At 52.1% G+C, this 22,980-nt stretch overlaps 7 protein-coding genes across 7 annotated transcripts; 5 read left to right on the forward strand and 2 right to left on the reverse strand.

Annotated features, from left to right (window-relative positions):
- Positions 1-104: 104 nt before the first annotated feature.
- On the reverse strand, positions 105-836 carry CTHT_0072140 (putative cellulose binding protein; the record flags this gene model as incomplete). The annotated part of the gene is made up of 1 exon (XM_006697412.1): positions 105-836. One exon carries the CDS (start codon positions 834-836, stop codon positions 105-107), a length of 732 nt encoding a protein of 243 aa, XP_006697475.1.
- A 1,002-nt stretch (positions 837-1,838) lies between these two features.
- Positions 1,839-2,807, reverse strand: CTHT_0072150 (putative RING finger protein; the record flags this gene model as incomplete). The annotated part of the gene is made up of 1 exon (XM_006697413.1): positions 1,839-2,807. One exon carries the CDS (start codon positions 2,805-2,807, stop codon positions 1,839-1,841), a length of 969 nt encoding a protein of 322 aa, XP_006697476.1.
- A 3,670-nt stretch (positions 2,808-6,477) lies between these two features.
- CTHT_0072160 (uncharacterized protein) lies at positions 6,478-7,547 on the forward strand (the record flags this gene model as incomplete). Its single annotated transcript, XM_006697414.1, has 2 exons — positions 6,478-6,718; positions 6,784-7,547. The coding sequence occupies 2 exons, from the start codon at positions 6,478-6,480 to the stop codon at positions 7,545-7,547; spliced, it is 1,005 nt and encodes a 334-aa protein (XP_006697477.1).
- A 2,934-nt stretch (positions 7,548-10,481) lies between these two features.
- CTHT_0072170 (uncharacterized protein) lies at positions 10,482-13,856 on the forward strand (the record flags this gene model as incomplete). The annotated part of the gene is made up of 2 exons (XM_006697415.1): positions 10,482-13,720; positions 13,790-13,856. The coding sequence occupies 2 exons, from the start codon at positions 10,482-10,484 to the stop codon at positions 13,854-13,856; spliced, it is 3,306 nt and encodes a 1,101-aa protein (XP_006697478.1).
- A 772-nt stretch (positions 13,857-14,628) lies between these two features.
- CTHT_0072180 (mitochondrial 54S ribosomal protein uL15m) lies at positions 14,629-15,631 on the forward strand (the record flags this gene model as incomplete). The annotated part of the gene is made up of 2 exons (XM_006697416.1): positions 14,629-14,981; positions 15,049-15,631. The coding sequence occupies 2 exons, from the start codon at positions 14,629-14,631 to the stop codon at positions 15,629-15,631; spliced, it is 936 nt and encodes a 311-aa protein (XP_006697479.1).
- A 660-nt stretch (positions 15,632-16,291) lies between these two features.
- On the forward strand, positions 16,292-18,724 carry CTHT_0072190 (uncharacterized protein; the record flags this gene model as incomplete). The annotated part of the gene is made up of 4 exons (XM_006697417.1): positions 16,292-16,784; positions 16,930-17,804; positions 17,857-18,450; positions 18,515-18,724. 4 exons carry the CDS (start codon positions 16,292-16,294, stop codon positions 18,722-18,724), a joined length of 2,172 nt encoding a protein of 723 aa, XP_006697480.1.
- Positions 18,725-21,150: 2,426 nt separating this feature from the next.
- Positions 21,151-22,155, forward strand: CTHT_0072200 (uncharacterized protein; the record flags this gene model as incomplete). The annotated part of the gene is made up of 3 exons (XM_006697418.1): positions 21,151-21,224; positions 21,303-21,397; positions 21,455-22,155. 3 exons carry the CDS (start codon positions 21,151-21,153, stop codon positions 22,153-22,155), a joined length of 870 nt encoding a protein of 289 aa, XP_006697481.1.
- Between the last annotated feature and the right edge of the window lie 825 nt (positions 22,156-22,980).

Consider the following 22,980-nt stretch of genomic DNA (forward strand, 5'->3'; position numbering starts at 1 on the left):
GGGTTCATCGCGCTCAAGGAGTCGTGTCATGGATCGATGAGGCTGCACATAAGAAAGTATCCTCAACATTCAAGAACCTATAGCCTATCCCCTCCCCCTCCCATCTACTCCCCCGTCCAAACTACCGGGCCTGGCGGCGTGTACTTCTCAAAGGGAATATAAATATTGAAAAACAACCCTTTATCCCCGTATGTGTACCCCTCATTGAAGTCAAACCCCTGATCCGGCCTCGCCTTCCCGTTCCCCCCAACCTCAACCTGTACACAATTCGGATATGACTCGGCCCCTTTGTCAGGATGCTCCGGATCATCCCCTCTAAAATCAGCCATATGCAGCGCCAACAGCTCTTGCCTGATAAGATACCTCCCCGGTGCCAGATTCCTGGGTAACTCGACCTGCACCCTACCCCCATTAGCCCTCATTTTGATAGTAGCCCACTCACCCCCATCAAACCCCTCCTGGTGAATCTTGGTCCACCTCGGTCCCCTCCCATCCCCTTCGGTATATTCCGCAATATATGTCAAAATCGCCCCTTTATGCGACGGATCGAGAATATCATTTGGATCGTCTGGGTTCCAATGGAACCAGCGGAAGGTCAGTGTATCGCCGGCGTTGACCTCGACGAATTCAGGGACGGGGACGCCGCCACGGGTGTTGCAGACTAAGTCTGGGCTGGCGAGATCCTTGACGGGGGAGTTGGTGAGGGGCGTGCGGATGGATCTGTTGCGGCCGTCGAGGAGTGGTTCGGAGTTGACAGAGACGCCGTAGAGCATGGTGTGGGCCGAGACCACAGGGAGGAGGGTGAGAGTTAGGGTTGTGAGGGGAAGGGACAACATGGCTATGTGTATCGAAGCTTTAGTCGCGAGGGGCTCGAAAATGTAAAGAATGGTCAAAGCTAATCATGGTAACCATTAAGCGGTGATGAGCATCAAGTGTTCATATATCATTGTTGAATTAGTCTATTCCATGGCTGGGCAAGGCCTACACGACGGCTCACACAAGCTTCCCGAAGGCTGGCTCTAAGGAGCCGCTCACCAGCTCTGAGACCACATAGCTCGGCCACATTCCTCGCAAGCTTGACACGTCTGCGACGCGTGAAATGAGTCTGTGGTTTAAATGGCCACGACTAAGCCGTCCTAAAGGTGAAGTAGCGAGATCAACTGATTCTAAGCTGACACAGCGCAGTAGACCTTTTTGTTAGGTCCCGAAGGGCACGGACTGAAGAGCGAGCAGTTGCTCCGGGTCGCGGGGTCGGCCGTCCCGAGATATGTGTCGGGGTCGATCCTGAGAGACAATGTGAAACGGCCGGGCAGGCTGTCAACCGTGACCGCAAAGCCCTTGCATTGAGCTGGTTTCATGAATGGGGGCGCAGGCTTTGGATCAGGATACGTGGTGTGGGAATCTGGTACAATCCTGGAGTCCCAGGCTGGGCTTTATCACGTTCCAGTCCGTCGGAGGGTTCAACTTCGATGACTCCTCAAGCCACATACTGTACGGAGCACCATCGGCTATAGCTTGCGATGGCATAATAAGCGAGATGGTTCAGAACATGACGTCTGGAACCAGCAGTCTGCGGTACTGGCTTCTAGCATCGCAGCTGTATGAGCTCCTCTGGGACCTAGGATTTGACTTGGGCATTCTGGTCGCAAGTCTAGCAGCTGGCTACGATACCCGCTGCGCATGCGTGCCCGATTATGGACCACTAGCTCAACTCTTACACCATCCAAGCCTATGGAAGATTTGGGCGCCTAACACGTCTAGTCATGGGCGTGTGTCCAGTTCATGCTGCCTTGGCACAGCAGATGTCGGTTTATCAGGAGTCGGCCATTAAGACTCGCTCACGGAGTATCCATCGGATTCGCCATCTGCACCGGCGTTGGCCGATCTGACCGAGGGGCCTCATTCCTAGCTCTCTGTCTGTCCTGCAGTGGGCGGTACATCACCCTTGGGTCGTTGTATTGCACCAGCCGATCCCACTCCTCTAGCGTCTTACATGGGCTCCTCAACCAGGCCCTCAGCTCATGTAGAAAAAGTCGGGCGTTATCGCGGCCCAGGAACTCTGACACCAGCTCCTCTGCCTGGCCAGCACTCCCCTGGGTATCCATAGCTTTGAGGATTGCCACAATGTATTCTAACAGAAATTCGGCCCTGCAGGGCCTTTGCACGCGTACCACATCCTCAACACCTCGCAAGTCTTCGTCATCGTTGGTGTACAAAAACCGGAACACGCGCAGCTCACGGCGGATAAACATCCTCGCGCGGGAGATAAGCTCAGACTCTGTAGCAAAGCGTTGCAGCGATAGCTCGGTGTATCTCATGCCGGGCGGTTGGCGGCGGTTGGAGCCGACATGTAGGGAATAGAGACCATAGCGGTAAACCATGCGCCGTCTGCGGATTGCATCGTCTTCCCGAGACGCAGGGGACCGCGGCCGACGACGGCGAAGGTGCTCTTGCACACGATGGCGGACGGTTACTTCGGCACGTCGGACAACGGGTTGTTGGTCCTTGGGCGGCGCGCGCTGGGGGATGGCGTAGACCTTGCGATACTGCCCGTCTTCAGCCAAGTCGTATCCGAGTTCGATGACGTCGCATTTACAAAGGGGACAGGTGGTGCGAGCCTCGAGCCAAGTTGCGAGGCAGACAAAGTCGAAGTTGGTGTGGCCACAGGGTCGGGCTTCACAGGGTTCGGTCAGGTCCCCGAGGCAGATGACGCAGCATTCCCGTTCCGCTCCCTCGGCCGCAAAGACCGAGATTTGTCGGAGGGTGGCTTGGAGGATATGCGCCCGCTCTACATCATTGTCGCTCATGGCGGACTGGCGGCATTGTTCTGGTGGTTGGGGCAATTCCGTCGCGAATCATGTAGTTCGAAAGATTAGTCAGAGCAAGCTTCTCCTGAAAGTCAGCCTTGTCCAACATCAGCACTTCCCGCTCCTGGCTGGTATGTTGTTACAGTGTATGTTACCGTAAGATACCGTTCATACCGTGTAAGGGTTACTTGAATCATATTGTACGTTTGTGTGCAAGCTGGAGATAATCATCGGGCCAACGAAGTCACAGTCAAACTGCAGGATTACCTTGGAAGCTGTTGGTTACCATGAAACTATGAACTTTTCCATTGCTTTTTCGCTGGTAGTTGTTAGCACCTATCTACCTACCCATGCAGCTCGAGGCTTGGACTGGAGTCATTCATACGTGCTTTGTTCTCACATCATGTACCTTGCACAAAACACACAAGCCTGGAAGTCTGATCCGCTCAAGCAGGAGACTTACATTTCCAAGGGCTCCTTTGTCTGTTGAGGAGGCAGTTGTGATGCTGCTCGCCATGCATTGTGTCTGTGGTCAGTTCACAGAACTGCCAATTGTTAAAAATCGGAAACCCAAGGATTCAATTAACATCCAAGAAACTATTATAATTGGACTTTAAAAAACATCTGCGACAATGACTCTCATAATGCCACTGAGCGGGTGGGCAGGCGGGTGCCGCTTTTCATAGAGAGCTTCCAACGCTCACCTGTAGAGATAGTAAGAAAGTCTTGTTGAGAGTTTGACCAGGCGATGGAGTCGATATCACTAAGACGACTTGATTGTATGACCTTCAACTAGTAGTTTGGGGCCTACTGCGCTGCAGAATCCGATTCCTTAGTGTGTTACATTTGAAGAATTGTTAATAGACCATTTTACAAACATCTCTCATCATTTTGCAGCCTGTTCCTGGTTTCCAATGGCATCAATGATTATCATTTACCCGTTTAAGCCCTTCCTTCACTCCTTGCTGATTGAGGTTGATGACTACTGGCTTCATGACAAGCTCCACTCCACTGAACACCAACAACTTCTAACCGAGGGGGCTAACCAACGGGAGGGTGCTGAGTTGACAAACACAGTTATTAATTAATTTATGATCAATTGATTTGCTGGCTATCGGTCAGTCCCCAGGGGGTAATTGTCTGCGAGGTTTCTTTGGATGAGTCTGGCAAATTGAAGTTCTTTAAGACCAGGTCGGTTCACGATTGAAAACAAATCTCACTTTAGACCTTAAGTGGTCTATGATGACAAAACAGAATTACAGAAACTGACATACCTTGTTCTAAGGTGTTGAAAGCAATGTTCAGAAGTGTGAGTAAGCGGTTTGAGCTCCCAGTTGGCCTTTGCAGATGTTTAATACTCATTTACAAGGAAGTCAAACCCGGAGCATAATGGGTCTGGTATGTTCGAAAATTGGACAAATCCAGACAGTCTCGAGCAACTTGCAATTAGGTACGCCTTACAAACAATCGACCGAGACATTAGTCCCAGTTCCAAAGTCTGTGGTCTTTCCATTATATTTCAGTTTACTAATTCTTGAATCTTGAGAAAACCGTTTCTCTTCATTCTCAAAACTCCTGAAACAACTAACAAAGAGCTCAAAGTCTTATAAGGCTCGGTAGTGTCTAAAGAGGTTCTCCTTGGAAGAGAGTTACAAAATTGGAAGTCAGAGAACCCACCCTACAGCACTTATGATATTGTAATCGATTCACTATGTGCGTACCTAACCCATATTGGTGTTTGCTACCGACCCTGGCATCAATTTTCGAAGAATAATGGTCCAAAGATAGTGTGCATTGCTCTCGACCTTCAGTAAAATGGAATGATCAAAGCTAGTACAGTACGGCTTTGCTATGCCAGGATCTTCTGCGCAACAGAATGGCTATCAATCTTGACTACAAACTGTGCATATGATTACCCTGCAGCGTAGAGAGCAGATTGAAGCTGCAATGGCCAAGAAAACTGTGAAAGTGAGGGGGAAGACAGCACTAAACTTTAACTAAAGAGACTGAAGTCTTTGGGAAGTCTGAAGAAGAAAGCATTCCTTCGCTATGAAATCATATGCTCCTATGCAACCAAAAGTTTGAGCTGAACCCCAAAAGCTTGACAGCTAAGGTATCATAATGTACGCCAAGAATTATCATATCACCGCAGTAAAAGGGATAGAGTCAACATATGATTGTAAGCTAGAAGACAAACTATGATGTTCATGCCAAGTTATGTTGAGTTCGATAAGAGAAGGATCATCAGGTATTGGGAACAGATAGATGTACTAGCTACGGGGTAAAGTTGTGGTCTGTAACGACCCATACAGAGCTTCTAGAAATGACAAACACAACCAGGGCAACTTGTAGATATTGGAGTAGTTTGAAAACCCAGACATGTTTATATGAATCTGTATCATTGATAGTTACCGAAAGCATGCAGTTCAACCCTGAAATTTTTTTGTTAGCACAAGACTTATGACGGGGATTATTGTAAGATTTCATATCTACAACCATTGCTTTTTGAGCATAACGCCTCTTAAATTGAAGAAGCACTCAGATGGAATCAAGAGGACTTTCTCTACCTGTTAATGCCGAAATATCCTTCCAAAGACTGTGTTTTCCTACAGAATTTTGAAATTATAGTGTTAATCCTTGTTACTAAGAACTGCGCTAGCGAACAAACAAGGGTTGGATTGTACGCTAACTGAAATTGGCCTCTTTCAACGAGGTCTATTGAAGTAGTTGTGGTATCATGCAAAAGAACATGAGAATGTATGTAGAAGAGGTGTTAATAGGAGGTTGGTTGCTCCCAACTGCATGGCTCTCTTGTAACGTCAGTTTAGGATGCCATTTGTGGGTGATAGGTCCGACCGGTTTTTGATCTGGAAAGCGTGCTTGTGTTTGGTATGGACCCCTGCCTCCAAGGTCAACGACCCGTAGACCCTGGGCAAATGCGCCAAGCCTCGGACGAAAGATGATTGGTTTATATGACAAATCTTGGCTCCACACACTCAGCTGTCTGCTCAGCCGCTCTCGTTCGAATTTCCCAGCAACTGGAGGATGGCAACCTTCTGTTCTCACGCTTCTGCGGCACCACTGCACCCACAAACACCAGCAGCCGCGGAGTAACCGCAGGGCCGGTACATGGCCAGACAACCACCGAGTTTATGACGACCTTTTGTTGAAATTCCTCCGCTCGTTGAGACACATCGCGTTTCGCTGATACTGCCATACCCCCCTTCGACCGACCCTCTCTCGACAAGTCGTTGTTTGATTGAATCGTCGCATTCTGCTTGTCTATCTTGACTGCTTGCCTGCCTTTCGCTTGGCGCCCTCGAAAGTGGACGCTTGGCCGATCGCGACTTCCAGCGCCGATTTCGTTCACGACCTTGATTGATTCGTTCGAATCCTGGATCTCAGTGTCTGAGGTCGTGGTTTTCCCCAGCCGTTTCGCTACAGTCCACAGTCGAGGTCAAACCCGTCCCTATCCTTATTCCGTCCTCCCTGTTCCTTCCTGCACGGTGACACCACCATTCCCCTGATCGCACATCCGACGGCGGCGACGGCAACGAACCAAGGCTACGAGCCCTACCTTGCCCTTCCTCTCACCAAGCTCCAAAGTTCCCACCATTCGTCACGGAGAGAGAGGCCCTGACCGGCCTGTCCTCCACGGACCCCAGTAACCATGGGCGCGTTCGGAGACTTCACCAACATCTGCCACATGGCGCCGCTGCCGCTGTGCTCGTCGATCGGGCCGCGGACGCTGATTGCCAGCGGCGTGGGCATCGAGCCAGACTGCTATGCGCGCAACATTGAGCTGGCCAATACTATCATTTTCCAGGGCGCGTCCAGCGCGATGCATATTGTTGCGCTTGGTATGACGGTTGTGATGGTGCTGCATGTGAGGGGGAAGTTTACGGCTGTTGGTATGTTCAGAGCTCTATCTGGTCTTAACATTGCATTTAGTACGCATTCTGACTTCTGCCTCTAGGACGCAAGGAGATCACCAGCTTCTTCTATCTCTATATGTTGCTCACTTTCCTGTCGCTCTGTATCGACGCTGGCGTGATTCCACCCGGGTCAAAACCATACCCATATTTTGTGGCCGCACAGTCCGGTCTGACGTCGGCGACTGTTACATGTCTGCTTATTAACGGTTTCGTTGGCTTTCAATTATATGAAGACGGAACCCCTCTATCATTATGGATGCTCCGCCTGTGCTCGGCCGCGGCCTTCATCGTTACCTTCCTTATCTCGCTGGCAACCTTTCAAAGCTGGGCAGGTCTGAACCCCACCAATACGGTTGGTTTGTTTGTGGTGCTGTACCTGCTCAACGCGGTTCAGCTATTTGTCTACGTGGTGCTGCAGATCCTCCTGGTTACACGCACGCTCCAGGACCGTTGGCCGCTGGGTGATATCGCCTTTGGCGTGTTCTTCTTTGTTGCCGGCCAGGTTATCCTCTACGCTTTCAGCACACCCATTTGCGAGGCAGTTAGTCACTACCTCGATGGGCTGTTCTTCGCCACGACGTGCAATCTTCTGGCAGTTATGATGGTGTACAAGTACTGGGACTCGATCACTAAGGAGGATCTCGAGTTCTCGGTCGGCACCCGCATGAATAATTGGGAGGTCAAGGAGTTGTTGCCTGAGGAGGATCGTCGCGCCACAGTTTACCACGACGACCCATACGGCCACTCGACCGCTTACGACACCGGGTATTCGTATCCGAGCCCGAACCGGCTTTCGCGATATTAGCTGGAAAAAACAAAAGCCAATAATCGAAGTCGAATGGATATTTCTTTCCCGCGTTTAGACGAAGTAAAACGACGCTTTTTTTAAAAAAAAGGACGTCAGTCTCAATAAACGGGGGGTTCTGTCTAGAACGTAATCTTTCTGTTCTGTTTTCCCTCTCAATTGCTTCCTTCTTGTTCCTCTTTTTCCCATCAGCATAGGCGCGTCGGCTGCTTTGTGTGGATTCTCGGGCGTTGGTTTGGTGTGCTTGTTAGGAATGGTGACTGCTCTCCTGACTGTGATGGACGGGAAAGCTCGGTCGAACATGACGTTGATAATACTGCTTAACCGCATTTCCTATCCGCTTTAGGGCATGATTGTATATAGATTACATCCGTATTTGGGGACGATGCCTATGTTGTGCCTTGTGCTTCAATTGATTCCCTCTGCATAGCCGGCTTGGACGAATATTGCTACAATCTGTGGCACTGTGCAGTTGTAGTGGGACTTAAAGTATGCTGTGTCTGCTAATTTTGCCTACTTTAGTTGCTGGTTAACCTGCCTCAGTGTGTTTGACATGGTCAGCAGACGGATGCAAAAGTCCGAATAACAGGCGATTCCAGGACCCAGCAGTTACGTTTGGCCGGGGAGATGGTGCAACCAACAAAACACGATAGGGTGCCAAAAGTTCAAAGGTGCAGCATTGTGTTGGCTCCTTCGCTCGACTGCCCTCCAAGCGATCGACCAGCGACCAGTAATTTCATTTTGGGGCCACCGAGCGAGCGAGCAAGGGGGTTTGTTGTCCACTTGTGCACACCTCAAATTTCTCATGGTTGCGCTGTCCGCTGCCACCGAACGAGCCACAAAAAGTAGCGTCGTCTTGGAAGTCTGGTCTTTTCTTGGGCCCTGGATTTGGTATGCGCCGATCTCGTGACGAACTTATATAGCGAGCAGCCGTAGATTGCCGCGCCTTATTCCAGGATTCCACTTAGGTCCTGCACTGTTCGGATAGGCTCAGAGTGGCATCCACATCCAAGATGAGGCCCCTCCGCGCTAGGTACAGTAACCAGTTCATCCAATTCGAATAATAATCCTCTTGACGGATACCTTTACCGTACTAAATACTGGGTCTTGTGATGTTTTTTTTCGTGTCAAAGCTCACTTCGACTGGTAGCTTTGACCTCACTGTATCTTCCATTTTTTTCGTGTTCCTTCTGGGTGGCGTCGCGTAAGTGAACCTAACTTAAGGGAGGGCCAGAAATTATATGGGCGGAATTCATCGGCAGCGCTGCCTATCACTGGAGCCAGGTCTACGCCTTTGTGCCTATCAGCGTCCTCGGAAATTTGACGCAACTTTATAGGCTATCAGGCTTCACTCCTGAACTTTCTCATCAACTTCCTATTTTCAAGCTTGCTTGCAATTGCGAATCGGAAGTGAGGAAGCTCTTTTTTTGTCGTTTCCTTTACCTGCCTAGGTCAGTGCTCGGTCGCTGGCCTTTCTGTGCCCGTCCCCGTGTTGCCATCTTACTTTGCTCACCTTCCAAAATTCCATCCATCCATTTAAACATTACCTGCCTTGCGGCGCTACGAGGCACATACACGCCGGCTGAAGAGCAGCGCCGCAGCCAACAACAGGCAGGTTACGACGGCGCCGACGGAACGCTGTTCTGCTCGCCTGCAAGTACACAGTAGCGAGCACGGGTACCGTACCTTACACCGGTGACGTTACCTATCCGGGTAATTTCCTTCTGAGCACTTCCATCCGCAACCACAACCACGCTTGCTCGTAACCTATTCCCAGTTTCCTGGCACGCGTGGGATCTCTCGTCATCAGTCTGGGCCTATCGGCTTCCTCGGTGCATGCCTGAAACATCTCATCCTGCCTGGAACTTCGGGATTGCTAGGGAGCTACAATATTTGCCTGACATAGTTCGCACGACAGATCATAGGTAAGTGATACTGCGTTTAAGCCATAACCGGTTACTGAGATCTCCTATTTTCCCCTATTCTTAGCCTGGACCTATGGCCCTATCATGCACTTTTCTTCTTCAACACTATTTATCGGTGGCGTTATCGTTTAGTTTGGCGCATAGTGCTAAGCACGACACTGCGACTTGCTGGGCTCATGACTCTTGATTGGAGACACTAACGGAGTTTACTCCGAGGGCCGCGTCATTCAGGCACTGGCAATTTCCGACTCGAGGGACTGTGTGGTTTGGCATTGCAGTGCAATCAATCAACAACTGGCATAGTAAGGCCACGCAGTTTGTCTGCTATCAACAACAACCAAAAACGTCACTCATCGAGGTGTTTCTGTTGAGGACGGAGACCGGATGAACGAACTTGGGTTCCCTGAGTCAGTCTTGGCCGTGATTATCTTATCCCCCTACCCCAGAGCAGTCTAAACACCCCAGATGTGGAGAGTTGAGACTTGAGCTTCTTTTCTCTCTTTGTTGCTTACCGACACTTGTCAGCACCACACCTTACGTCAACCCAACACCATCACGAGGTGAAAAACCAATTCCATCAGCATTTTCTTTTTACGAAAATAGAGACGAGAGTTGGGTTCAATATATCTCGGCCCTGGCATTTGGCTGATCCTTGTCGCGTCGCCCTAGCTTGATTTCCCACTGTCACCGCGTCCCTAGGGCTAGGTGGCACCTCGCAACTGGAGAGGCCTAGGTCAGTAATGCATCATCCCTCTGCAAGACTGCAACGGCCTTTCTTGGCTTATCTAGACCCCGCGCTAACTTGTCTAAGGCAGCTTCGTCCGACCAGCTGGTCTTTCATTTCAGCCCGCGATTTTCAATCAAATCAACCATCCGCGCATCGGTCTTCATGCGCGCCAACTCAACATAGCACATCAGCAGTCGGGATTTCTTCCCCCATTCTCATTACGTTCATCTCATCAGACCTCTGTTCATCAATCGATTGATTTCCGCTGGCTGAATCATCACAATGGAATCAAATCCTGCATCGCCAGCGCTCTCTGCAGCCGATGCTAACGCAAACTCATCTCAGTGGGATGAGATCGAGGCCAATTACTTCGCCTCGATGCGCGAGCATCGGGAGAAAGAAGACCAAGATCTTGAGGCTGAATTCGGCGCCAAAATAGATGCCATCAAGCAGGAGATGATAGAGAATTATAATGCCCAGGCCAAGTTGCTCAAGGAGCTGCAGGCTTTAAGAGATGCGTACACTGAGCGCCAGGGCGCTCTAAAAGCTCTTGAGGGCGAGTTCAACTCTGCTCGCGAGGCTCTTGCTGCCAAGCGTGCTGAGGAGGATGAGAAACGGCGGGCGTGGTTCAAGACGTTCCGGAGAGGAGGGTTGGCTTACCGCTCGGCTGATGAGGTTCCAGCTGAGAAGGGCGGTCAGCCAGATGGGTCAGCATCTGAAGACAAAGAAGATAATAATGAGAGCAAGTCTAACCACGAGGAGGAGCCACTCAAGTCAAAGAAAAATACACAGACTGTCTCCCAGGCCGCTTGGGATAGCAATGCTACTACCGTTTCCCCTCAGGAACATGCTGATGGCGAACAGCAGCAAGTCGCAGAGGAAATGGAGATTGAAAAGGCTGGGCCTCAAGCTTCTAATCAGGATAAGATGGATGGGGTTGAGGCCACCGATGCGAACGAACAAGTCGTTTCTGAAACCCAATTGCGAGCCAAGCAAGCTGCTAGCTCAGAGCAACTTACAGATAACCAGAAGTCAGCAGGACAAACCGATGGGGACGTTGAGATGAAGGATGCCCAAGCTCCCGCAGAAGATGACAAAGACAAGCCGGATACCGACAGCGCCAACAATCCGAAGCCCTCCGATGACACTTCTTCACGGCCTGTCCCTCCTCCCATCTCGGTCCCCTCACCAGCGTCATCATCAGAACTCAGCTTCCGTCAAACCACCCCAGAACTGGACACCCCCGTGTCACTCCCCGGCAGAGACCCTAGTCCGGCTCCGCAAGAAAAGCCACCCGGCAGGTCCGGTCCTGACAAGGTCATTACCATCGTCAATGGCCAAAGCGACATAATCGGCATGATGCCCCTCACGGAATCGAGCAACCCTCTCGCGAACCGCGTCATCCAGCGGCCCGTCAAGCGGGACGTCCAGCTACGTTCCATTCGCAAGCTCTCGGCCCACGATTTAGAGGTTATTTCCCGCCCGTCGGCCGCCGACATGAAGGCTGTCAAGTGGCTTGGCTTTTACATTCAGGCGACTGGTGAAGTGCAGGGACAACCATGCTTCAATTGTGGGACAGACGAGGGGCCGTTCCAGGAGTGTGTGAGAGTTGATGACCCGGAGTTACGGAGGTGTGGGAATTGTGAGTGGACGAATAGCAGGTGTGAGGGGGCTGATCTGGTGCCGAGGCCACGGTCAAGGCATTCGGCCAAATTGTCGCCAGTCAAGGTGTCTGGATTTACGGCTGTTAATAGTAGTGCCGTGGCGGCCAAGAAGACGAAGGCAGAAACCGAGGACGTGAATGGTAAAGAGGGAGAGGCTGAAGCACCGCCTGTCAAGAAGCCTCGGAAGTCTTTGCCGACGAGCAGGAAGTTGTTCCTTCAGCCGTCTACTCCCAGTGGCCCTACTGCGAGCGCAGTGTCAAAGCCTGTGATGTCTGCTGAAGAGGAGCTGCCTGAGATCACGAAGGAAAACCTCTGTCTTCGCGACAACGGTGTTGTTTTTACCGATCCGCCTCTCATGCGTGGCGTTCCCCTCGAGAAGATTAGCCCAGAGCATCCCTACTGGGAGGAGAGCTGGAAGAACATTGAAGAGCTCGTTACTCCTCAGATGGAGAAGTACCAAAAGCGGTTTGAAGAGCTTGACAAGATTGGGTCCAAGCATCGCGATAAGCACTTGGCAAACCGGGATGCGAAACGCGGTCGGACGATCCTCAGGTTCCTACGGGAGGGCGAGTTTCATCCTTACCAGCTGGTCGCTAAAAAGTACGTCACTCCCAAGCTGACCAACTACGATACTCTCTTCCGGATGGCGCAGTTGATCCTTGAAGAGCTGCCTAAGTTCAATCTGGACGTCACCCCGTCTCAATGGCTGCGGCACCGTATCTGGGAGGTGTCTCAAGAGCAGGGGGAGAAGTTCAACCTTGCCGCTTGGCTTGAGAAGGCCTACAATGACCCCAAGATCGAGCAGATCCGCAAGAAGTGCGGCTTCCACAGCGTTGGGCGGCCCCCTGTGCACCGCATGTCAAAGGGCGCTGACACTCCTGGAAGTACCGGCGGGAGTGCTAGGAAGGCGGCGCAGCCTCGGCCATTGAAGCGCAAGGATCTGCATTCAATGCCTACAAAGAAGGAAGAAGCTGGGGAGGGTGACAGCATGATGGTGGATGAGCCGCCTGCTTCGGCGACGCAGCAGCAGGACAAGGGCAAGGGAAAGGTGATCAAGCTGGTAATTCCAGCAGAGGATAACGAGGGAAGTGGTCCCAACAGCGCCGGAACGAATGTCAGCGATACCCCTTCGTTTAAGAAGCCTCGTGTCATGCTCACTATGCCACTCGAGCCTGAAGACAAAGACCATGAGGGCGACCGCGAGGATGAAGATGGCAACGATAATAAGGAAAACGAGAAGGAAAACGAGAAGGAAAACGAGAAGGAAAACGAGAAGGAAAACGAAAAGGAAAAGACCAAGGACAAGGAGAGAGACTTCCAGTACACTACCACACCCGCTGCAGCCTCACCGGGAGAGGGACCAGTCTCCCCGACGGCCTCAGCCTTCGAGCATGACGGCTATACATCCACTGACTCTATCTCCAAGGATAACCTCATGGAGATCGACTGGCGTGTACACCAGGTCAAGACGAGACTGATTGCCAGCAACACTCGCGTAACACAATACTGGCACTGGTTGGGCGGAAACGAAGGGTTCTTCGAGCACCAAGTTCTCCGGTCAGTGCGCCCGCCCAAGTGGTCCGTCTTCAAGGATCCGTACGATTTTCATTTGCGAGTGATCAACATGGACAGGGTGGTTTTTGCACGCGGGTCGAAGTACGTGGTGATCGTCTCCAAGCAACAGAAGGAAAAGCAGGGGAAAGGGCATCGAAAGGGCGGCAGTAAAGATCATGGAGCCGGTCACGGTGCCGGAAGTGATCGGGGCGATGTCATGGCGAAGTTTAAGAGAGAGAGGACCAAGAGGAGGTTTTTGAAGTTCCTTCAGGGTCAAGGGGTTAAGTTGGAAGAGGTGAGCGTGTAAGTTTTCCCATAAACGTCCTAGGGCTTGGATGATGATGATAATAGGTATTGACGATGTGTCTATAGGGACAAAATTGAGAGCATGTGGAATTCTCTGAACCCTGAGACGTTGCCATGTGGCGACGAGGACTGAAGCCTCCTCTTTTTCGTCTACTCGATTGCCGTTGCCTGCTCCGGAGCTTTGGACTGGTACTCGAGTTCGCCAAAAAAACGTCGAGTTGATTAACAATATCGGGCGATAAAGAACAAACGGATGGTTAATGGGAAAGCAGCGCTGAGTCTGCGGAAGACATTTTCCCTTTCGGGCATCTTCTGATATGCCCGGATTCCCAACTGCGTTGACTTTCTTGTCATCCTTGGCTGGGGAATAATATTTTTGAATGACATTAAAGTGCCTCTAACACACCGCATAGCCCAGTCACTCTGTAATATTGCATGCTGTTCCATGCTCGTTTGATTTGGTCTTGAGTTGGAAGTTAGGCATGCAAACGTTTGGTGGCTGTGGATGGACGCTTCATCAAGAAAAAAATATAATACTCTATACAAAAATGTAATAATATCTTCTTTTTTCTGTAAAATCAACCATAACAGTTTCCGTTTAGTGGCAGGGCTGAAGGACATCTTCGTTGAGAAAGTTTTGATGCTGGATTCTCCGAAATTCTTAAGACTGGCCTCCCAGCTGACGTCAGGTGTCCAACGGTCGATACCACCCACCAAGAGTGGGTCTGACCTTCCCGAATGGATGGGTGGGCCTATCATGGGGGTCTTGCTTAGTCATCCGCCAGCTGGGCGACCGAGTCCACTCGGATTTTCTGTCGCGAACCTCATCTGCGAGAGGGCTCTTTGGTGGTTGAACAAGCCCCCTCGTCCGTTCCCTGCGCCCTCCCCTCCTCTCCCTTCCCGCGATGCCGCCGAGATTACCTCTCGCCCAGGCGACCCGCAGCGCAGCTGCGGCCGCAATTGACACCTCCGTTTGCAGACCAATTGCCGCCGCCAGCAGTCTCGTCTTCCTCTTCGCCGGCCTCTCGATCCAGTCGTCACAGCAGACTCGCAGCGCCTCGATTCTTTCTAGTCTGTCCGATAATCCCGGGGCGTATCACAAGCGCCAGAGGGTTGGTCGTGGTCCGTCGTCAGGTTATGGCAAGACTTCTGGCCGCGGTACCAAGGGCCAGTGGCAGCATGGAAAGGTCAAGCCTTGGTTCCAAGGCGGCCAGACGCCGCTTATTGTGAGCCATGGTAGGATGGGGTTTATTAATCAGTGAGTTTTACTACTACGGATGGGTCGCATGCTGGGGGAGAGATTTCGTAGGCTAATACTACTCTAGCCGGGCGCCGGATATGCACGTCGTGAACCTCGACCGTCTTCAGGAATGGATCGACGCCGGCCGGATCGACCCCACTAAGCAGATCACTCCCCGTGAGATCATCAAGTCAGGCATTGTCGGTCGTCATATCAAGGACGGCATTAAGCTTCTCGCTCGCGGCAAGGAGAAGCTCAGGACGCCCATCGACATCTGCGTGTCGCGTGCCTCTGAGGAGGCTATCAAAGCCGTTGAAGCTATCGGCGGCAAGGTCACGACCCGTTACTACACCAAGGTCGCTATCAAGCGCCTCGTGCAGGGCGAAAGCATTCACACCGACCAGCCGATCCCCTACGGCAAGCAGCATGTTAAAGAGGTGCTGGAGAAAGTGCGCAACTCGGATAAGTACTATTATCTCTTACCCGACCCGACGAGCAGGAAGGATATCGAGTACTACCGCGATCCTGCGCACCGGGGTTATCTCAGTCATACTCTGAAGCCAGGCGAGTCGCCCAGCTTGTACTTCAAGGTACCAAGCACTACAAATGAATTTGCGAAGCCCAAGTCGAAGAGGAAGCAGCAGGAGATGGAGTACAAGCTGTTCTAAGTGGGTTTAAGCTGGCTGTGGCCACTGTATTTTAACGATTTCACTTCTTGTACAAATACAAAGCGCTGGGATGGAAATGGTTGGTATGTTATGTGCTCATTTGGTTTTCATAGGGCCTCGAGTTCCATGGCATGGCTGGATGGATGATATTACAGTAGCTGCTGCTGCACCCTTCTATGTAAGTACGCCGGACTCGGCATGGAACCACTCAGAGCACCCCACTCAACCCACTATCTTATCAGTATCACGGGCTACGCTAGCGTACCAACCACCACACCCCTGCCTGGTGACGCTTCCCTTCCCCCTCCGCAATCGAGGTGGTTGGTCTGGACCCTCTCGCATCATCACAACAATCCTCTTCCAAGGCTCCGAATCACTGGACCCGGTTCCTGGGACTGTTGGGATCTTAGGATCGTGTCGGAAGACCATTGGAGAATTGGATCGCAGGCTTCACCGCCTGCCTTGTTTATTTTGCTTTGCCGACTTCCGTCCGGCCCATCCACTCACGCAAGCGAAAGAGGGGCGCGCTCTGCGGGACTGCGATACTGCCTGGATTTCTCTTCTGCCGGTCTACTCACTAGGGCTCCAACATCGTCCACAATCGTTAATTTCGAATTCTAATTGACCATTCAACAAGTCGACGAAGACAACGAACACAAAATGTCCCTTTTCGGTAGCTCACCGACAGGCGAGTCCTCCGGCCTTCGCTCCAGCGCCTTCGGTCGGTCCTCCCTCTTCGACGACGAACCCCCCATGACAAGATCAACCACGACAGCCCTATTCGCCGACGATGATCCAAACGACTCTCCATGGGACATTCCCGCGCCGAAAAAACCCCAGACCCGCGCCGAGCTGATCCGTAACCTGCTGCCGCCCTCGCTCATCCCGGACAGCTACATCGAGGCGTTCGATAAGATATTTAGCGAGGACGGGAAAGCGGGGAAGATCACGGCTGCCGGGGTGACCAGAACGCTGGCGGCAGCGAAGTTGGGTGCCGATGCTCAGGCGAAGATTATGTCCATTGTTGGGCCGGAAAATGAGAGCGAGGAGCTGGCGCTGGATCGAAACCAGTTCAATGTGTTGTTGGCGTTGATTGGGCTGGCTCAGGAGGGCGAGCCGATTAGTCTTGATGGTGTTGATGAGAGACGACGGAGTGAGTACACGTTACCGTTGAGAAGCTCGGAAGGACCCGAATTGTGGCGAGCTGTTAGACAGCGTTTTGTCCCTGCCTGAGATCCAACTCAGGCTACTCATGAACAAGACGGTCAAGAGCTAACGTTGCCTTTCTGACTCTTTAGATCTTCCACAGCCTGATCTTCATGGCTTGATTACCAAGTCAACGGCAGCTCCATCCCTTCCAGAACTGACCCCGACGTCCCCCGAGCGACCTACCTCATCGTCAGCTGCTCTGAACCCCCCATCTCCGAAACAACAGCGCGCTACTGTCAGGAAACCGCCAATGGAGTATCCTGAAGACCCGTGGAATACTCCAGACCTCCACAAAAATCACAATCATGGCCCCGAACCGTCGACAACAAACGGTAGCCATGCCCGGACCAGTTCTGCTGTATCCAACGGGGACAGTTTGTTCAGTACCAGCCCGCAAGATACATCCCGGAGAAGCACATCTGCCTTTACCACTGGCAATATCCAAACATCAGCACCTCCCTCTGTAGTGGATAGCACAAATGCTTGGGGTTCGCTGGATGGTGTGCCCGCAGGGCTGGGGGGATTCGGTGACCCAGCACATCAGAATCCCTTCGGTACTGGTCCATTGGGTTCGACGACGGCTCCCAATAGGACCATTGGCGGCGGACGGACCGTGTCGCCTGTGGAGGAGACAGTCACAGTCACATTGATGCCGGAAAAAGAGGGCATCTTCCTCTTCCAGCATCACAACTACGAGATTACCTGCGCGAAAAGGGGGAGCAAAGTCATCAGGCGTTACAGTGACTTTGTTTGGCTTTTGGAGTGCTTGCACAAGAGGTACCCGTTTAGGGTGTTACCTTTGCTGCCACCGAAACGGATTGCTGTGAATGGAAACCATTTTTCGAACGATGGGGCTTTTATTGAGAAGAGGCGTCGCGGACTTGCGCGTTTCCTCAATGCGCTTGTTCGGCACCCTGTCCTTAGTCAGGAGCAGCTGGTGGTTATGTTCTTGACTGTTCCTACTGTAAGTGGCAGAGCGCTGTATTGGGGAACCTTGGCTGACTTTCGAGTACCAGGAATTGTCTGTCTGGCGCAAGCAAGCTACCATTACTATTCAAGATGAGTTCGCTGGCCGCCCGATGCCCCCTGGGCTGGAAGAGTCACTCCCGCCAACCCTAGAAGAACTCTTCAGTCGGACTCGTGCTGGCGTTCAGCGCAGTGCAGAGTTGTACATCAATATCTGCAACATTATGGACCGGCTGGTCAAGAGGACGGAGGGCGTGGCAGCTGACCATGCTCGTCTTGCGCTCTCCCTCATATCTCTCACAGAAGCGAGCAAGGATACATACGCAACTGATGCAAGCGACGTGCCGATGCTCAATGATGGGCTTCAGACCATGAGCCGACACCTCCGGAATGCCCAGACCCTCATGGAGGATGAGGCTCGTGCCTGGGAGGAGGGTGTTTTGGAGGATTTGAAGCGCCAGCGAGATGCGCTTGTTAGCCTGAGGGATCTGTTCGACAGGCGAGAGAAGCTGGATAAGGATAATATTCCGCAGTTGGAGCGGCGCATCGCTGCGAACGAGGCCAAGCTTGCGGCGCTACGGTCCAAGCCAGAGGGGATGGTCAAACCGGGGGAGATTGAGAAGATTGTGGAGATGATTATTAAAGTGAGCATCCTTTCCTAGCTTTATTGAAGTCTTCACGAAGTGCTCAAACTAACAGGTTGAAAAGGACAAGGAATCGATCGTCAACCAACACAACCGGTCCGTCTTCATCAAGGAGTGCATCCGCGACGAGCTTATATACTTCCAACACACCCAGTATAATGTGTCTCGCTGGAACCAGGACTGGGCCCAAGAGCGCGTTAAGTACGCAGAGATGCTGGCTGACAACTGGCGTCGACTCATGGATGGCCTCGAGGGCATGCCCTTGGGTCCTTGAGAAGGATTCAGGGGCACGCCCTCCCATGTTGATTGAACCCCAAATTTGGGGACTCACCTCGCCCTACCGAGGGCACACACTGCACTCCCTTGCCCTTTCTCTGATCTTATGTCATGCACATGCACATATCTCTTTCCCTCGTCACTTACTTACCTAATGACGGCGTTTATGATAAGTTTGTACATGTCGCAATGAGCATGACGTTATCAGGTTGTGATACCCATGGCTCGAATGGCTTTCGAGAAGTCATCGTTGGTCCGTTTTTACTCAGGCTGTTGGCTCATGAACTGTTGTATAATGTCGGAATAGCAATGAAATATGTGTGTTAATGACCTGTGATGCTGGGTTGGATGCTGTGATGTGTGGTGTTGATGTCCTTGATTTCAACAGGATGTTATGATAACCCCTTTGGAATGCTCGGAATGCTGCCTCTTCCCGCGAGGTATTGTGACCTCCAATATGCCGCTGGATAGGCCGTAACAAGCTTTATGATGCTTCAAAAAAAGTGTCAGCTTGCCGCGCAGCACCAGGCCAACCAGCAGGAGGTTACCCCGCCAAGTCGGGCAGTCGGGCTTCATATAGCCGCCTCCACTTTTCTTCAGAACCCGTCCGGACCCCGCCATGACGTTTTTCCCCCAGCCTTCAGTGCTCGCCAGGACGTTCAGGTTCTTTCCCCGCCAATTCTCTGGAGAGTAGACCCTGGACAGCGAACGAACAGCTGGATCTGGAAACGTTCTCCAGCTTCGATAACGGTCTCTTTTCCAACAACTCTGCGAACCCGATTCTCACATCCCTGGGCCTCTCCAGCCCCTAATAACCTCCAACAGTCTCCCGCCTCGATCAACTCGTCTTCTGTCGTGATACCCGACTCGACCGAGCCGATCTCTTTCCCCACGTCAGGTCGTTCGGGTCTCACAGTCTCCTTTTCTTGGCAGGGTCCGTTTCGTCTAGGGCAGCCAGCCTTCGCTAAGGTACTTACAACTTACATACATCGCCGCCTACTCGAGCAGGCAGACAAAAAGGGCTGTTGGGAAATAGCCTAGACCGAGATATCGAGGAGGCCCCCTTTGATTGCAGCGACAAGACTTGTTCTCGACAAGACTTGACACCACCCTGCCACATCAGCATCCGATTTGGTCACCAGCTCGGAGGGAGTACAGCCGCGAACTCTAGAAAAAACCAGAGCCCATCTCAATCATGCCCAGCATCTCGACACAGAGACAACGGGAGTTGATCTCCAAGTTTATCGAGCACACCAATGCCTCGAGGGAAACTGCACTGAATGTGGGTTTTGTCCATTCTTTGTTATTTGCAGCATCTCATCTTTGACACTGTCCCTCGCGGTCTCGCACCGTCCCGACATACACCCTTACCGCTCAAATCGCATGGCCGAGCAGAGGGTCGTCTTTCGGGCCGATACCGATGGACCTTTGATCCTTGTTGCATTAACCTCCTGTTGCTCGTGAAAACTGACTGCGATGCTGGATGCGACAGTACCTGGCTAGCAATAACTATGACATCCAACGCGCGGTGAACCAGTAAGTCACAAATTCCTTCGTTCATGACTTTTTCCGTGTGGGCTTATTCTTGGGATTGCGAAAGGCTGGCTTCAAGTGAAGCCTCTTGGCTGGCCTTGATCTCTTACATCCCCTGCCGCCATCGCGTCCTGTGCGACGGTACGACCGTGGGACTTTTTTAAGTCCGTCGATCATAGAACCGCCGGATGTAGCAGTGCAAGAATTGCCGTCTACCGCGTTCCTCCGGGCCCGTCCGGTGTGTTAGGGCCGACCATTGGAAGGGTTTTGGAAAACGGCTTCGGCACTGTGACGCGAGTGTCTCATAACCTTCACCATCGCCGCCACCAATGCAGGCGTCCATCCATCCCTGGATTCACCTTTAGTTTCCATTTATTCTGGCCATTTTGCTTCACTTCTGCCAATTCAAGGCTGGTATCTTTGGCCGAGACATAGTTCCTTTTGCCTCCTCCTAGAAAAGGGCTCGATCGCTGGCTCCAGTGGAGTCACTCATCGCTTGGATGAATAATCCACGCGCTCATTTCACTTGTGAAACCTCGTGTGGCTTTTATCGCTATCATCCTCACCCTCACTCCTTTTTTTGTGAGAGACTCTCTTATGAGTGAGGCTGATACAGCCAATGTGCCGGCCATGTTCCGGCGTCTCTTTACTTCCTGCTTCCAAAGAAAACCTCGTCAACCTCCCGCTCCCTCAAAGTCGCCCCACTTGAAAGGTGCGACCGAGACGGACAGCAACCACAAACTTAATAATCTCCAATCACCATTATCGTCATCCAATCCCTGCTCTTCTTCACTCCCACCAAATCAGAGGTTAGAAGCCACCTCGCCAGCACCTCAAGAGGCCCAACTGCATTCCTTGCAGGACCAACCCTCCAATATCGCTACACCCAGTATGCCCAGGACTCCCAAGCCGAAGGCGAATGCCTCTCAGCAAAAGCCTTATGCGAAGGGGACTTCGTCCGCGCGGTCCGTCACGATGTTCGATCATGTTATCAGTTGAGCTCTTGATCCCGACTGAGAGACTAACGACGCGCTTCCTTGCAGATACTTCGATAGCAAGGATGCCGGGTATGCGAGGGGATCGAGGGAAGACCCTACTGAGAAGGCCCTGAAGCAGCTGTTTGACTCGCTGTCAGGTGGTATGTTCTGCCTGCCTTGAGAGCGTTTACTGGACGCATGAGTTGACCGACTCTCAGGTGCGAATGAGCTGGGGCTCGAGCAGATAGCAGGCTATGCTGATGCCCTCGGCATCGACGCGAACTCCTTCGAGCTATTTGTCCTGACCGACCTCGTCAAGGTCGAGTCCATGGGCCAGATCACCCGCGATGGTTTCGTCAACGGTTGGAAGCAATTCTACGAGTCCAACCGCCGCGTCACCCCATCTCTCGAATCCCAAAAGCAGCACATCCGTGGCTGCATCGACCAGTGTCGCTCTAATCCAGAATACTTCAAAAAAGTCTACCGCAGCGCCTTTCTTGCTGGCAAAGAAGCCGGAAAGCGCGAGATGGAAATCCCGATCGCCTTCACCTACTGGGAGCTGCTCTTCGAGCCGACGCTGCGCGGTTGGCGTTCGACGCACGTCGATTTCTTCACGCACTGGAAGGAGTTTCTGCGGCAGCGCTTCCGCAGCGAGGAGAAGGCGCGCAAGGACGCCGAGAAGAGGCATGCGGTAGACCCGGACGAGCCGCTTGAGGTGCTGGAGACGGATGGTTGGACAAGGACGATCAGTAAGGATTTGTGGAATCAGACATTGTTGTTTGCGTATAAGACGCTTGAGGACGAGACCTTGGGGTTCTGGTCGGAGGAGCAGGCCTGGCCGGGGTTGATTGATGATTTCGTTGTGTGGTGCAAGAAGAACGGGGTTGTGAAGGGGGATGGAATGGATGTAGATAACTAGGGGGGTGGGGTTCATAACGAGGGGAGGATAATGATTTAAGGGGGCATACTGGTGGAGAGAGTGCGAATGCTAGGGTGTAGCCTAAGGCGGGAGGTCAACGAAGCGTGTATGGCGCTCCGGTCCTTTTTCTCTGACTGGAGCGGCAATGTGAGTTGGTGTTTGGGCAGGGCTTGGGGATGGAGGGCAGGATGGCTAGCACCGGGGAGCTACCTTTGTGTGTTACAGTGATGTTCAATGGCGATACGACTGAACATTGCATGGGTACACAGAATTAGACTAGCAGGAACAAAGAATGGGTCTAGGTGGGAAGGCCTAACAGCATAAGTGTATGCAGGCGAGCTGGCGGTAATTGGCGAGCCGGAGGCTTCCCGGGAGAACCTGAGAAGTCTTGTCGACACAACTGAGCCATAGCCAGCAAAACGCGAGCTCCGCGATTAAAGTCCAGATCATCCATTGTTTCCAACCAGATCTTCCTCATTCCTTACTCCGTCTATCATCCCGTATGGTACACTTGAGCTTGAGTCGGAACATTATTGTACACAGAAACATTTCTCTCACATAATTCCTCTGACAAGGCTCCCACCGACTTGGGGTATCACCAAGAACGCCGTCAGCTCAGGTCTGCTCAAATGGGTATATCCCTCCTTTTCCTGGTGCGGCACTCCTTCAGCCGGCGTGCTGCGGGTTAACGACGTCGTTTGATGTCTGTCTTCAGCTGACCATAATGCCAGCTTATCAAGGGATAATAGCACTGACCATCAAGTCCGTCACACCCAAACCATTTCCCCCATTTTCCCCCCTTCCCCCCAACCTTCACCGGGGCCC

This window comes from Thermochaetoides thermophila, assembly GCF_000221225.1.
Source record: "Thermochaetoides thermophila DSM 1495 unplaced genomic scaffold scf7180000011822, whole genome shotgun sequence".
NCBI lineage: Eukaryota > Fungi > Ascomycota > Sordariomycetes > Sordariales > Chaetomiaceae > Thermochaetoides > Thermochaetoides thermophila.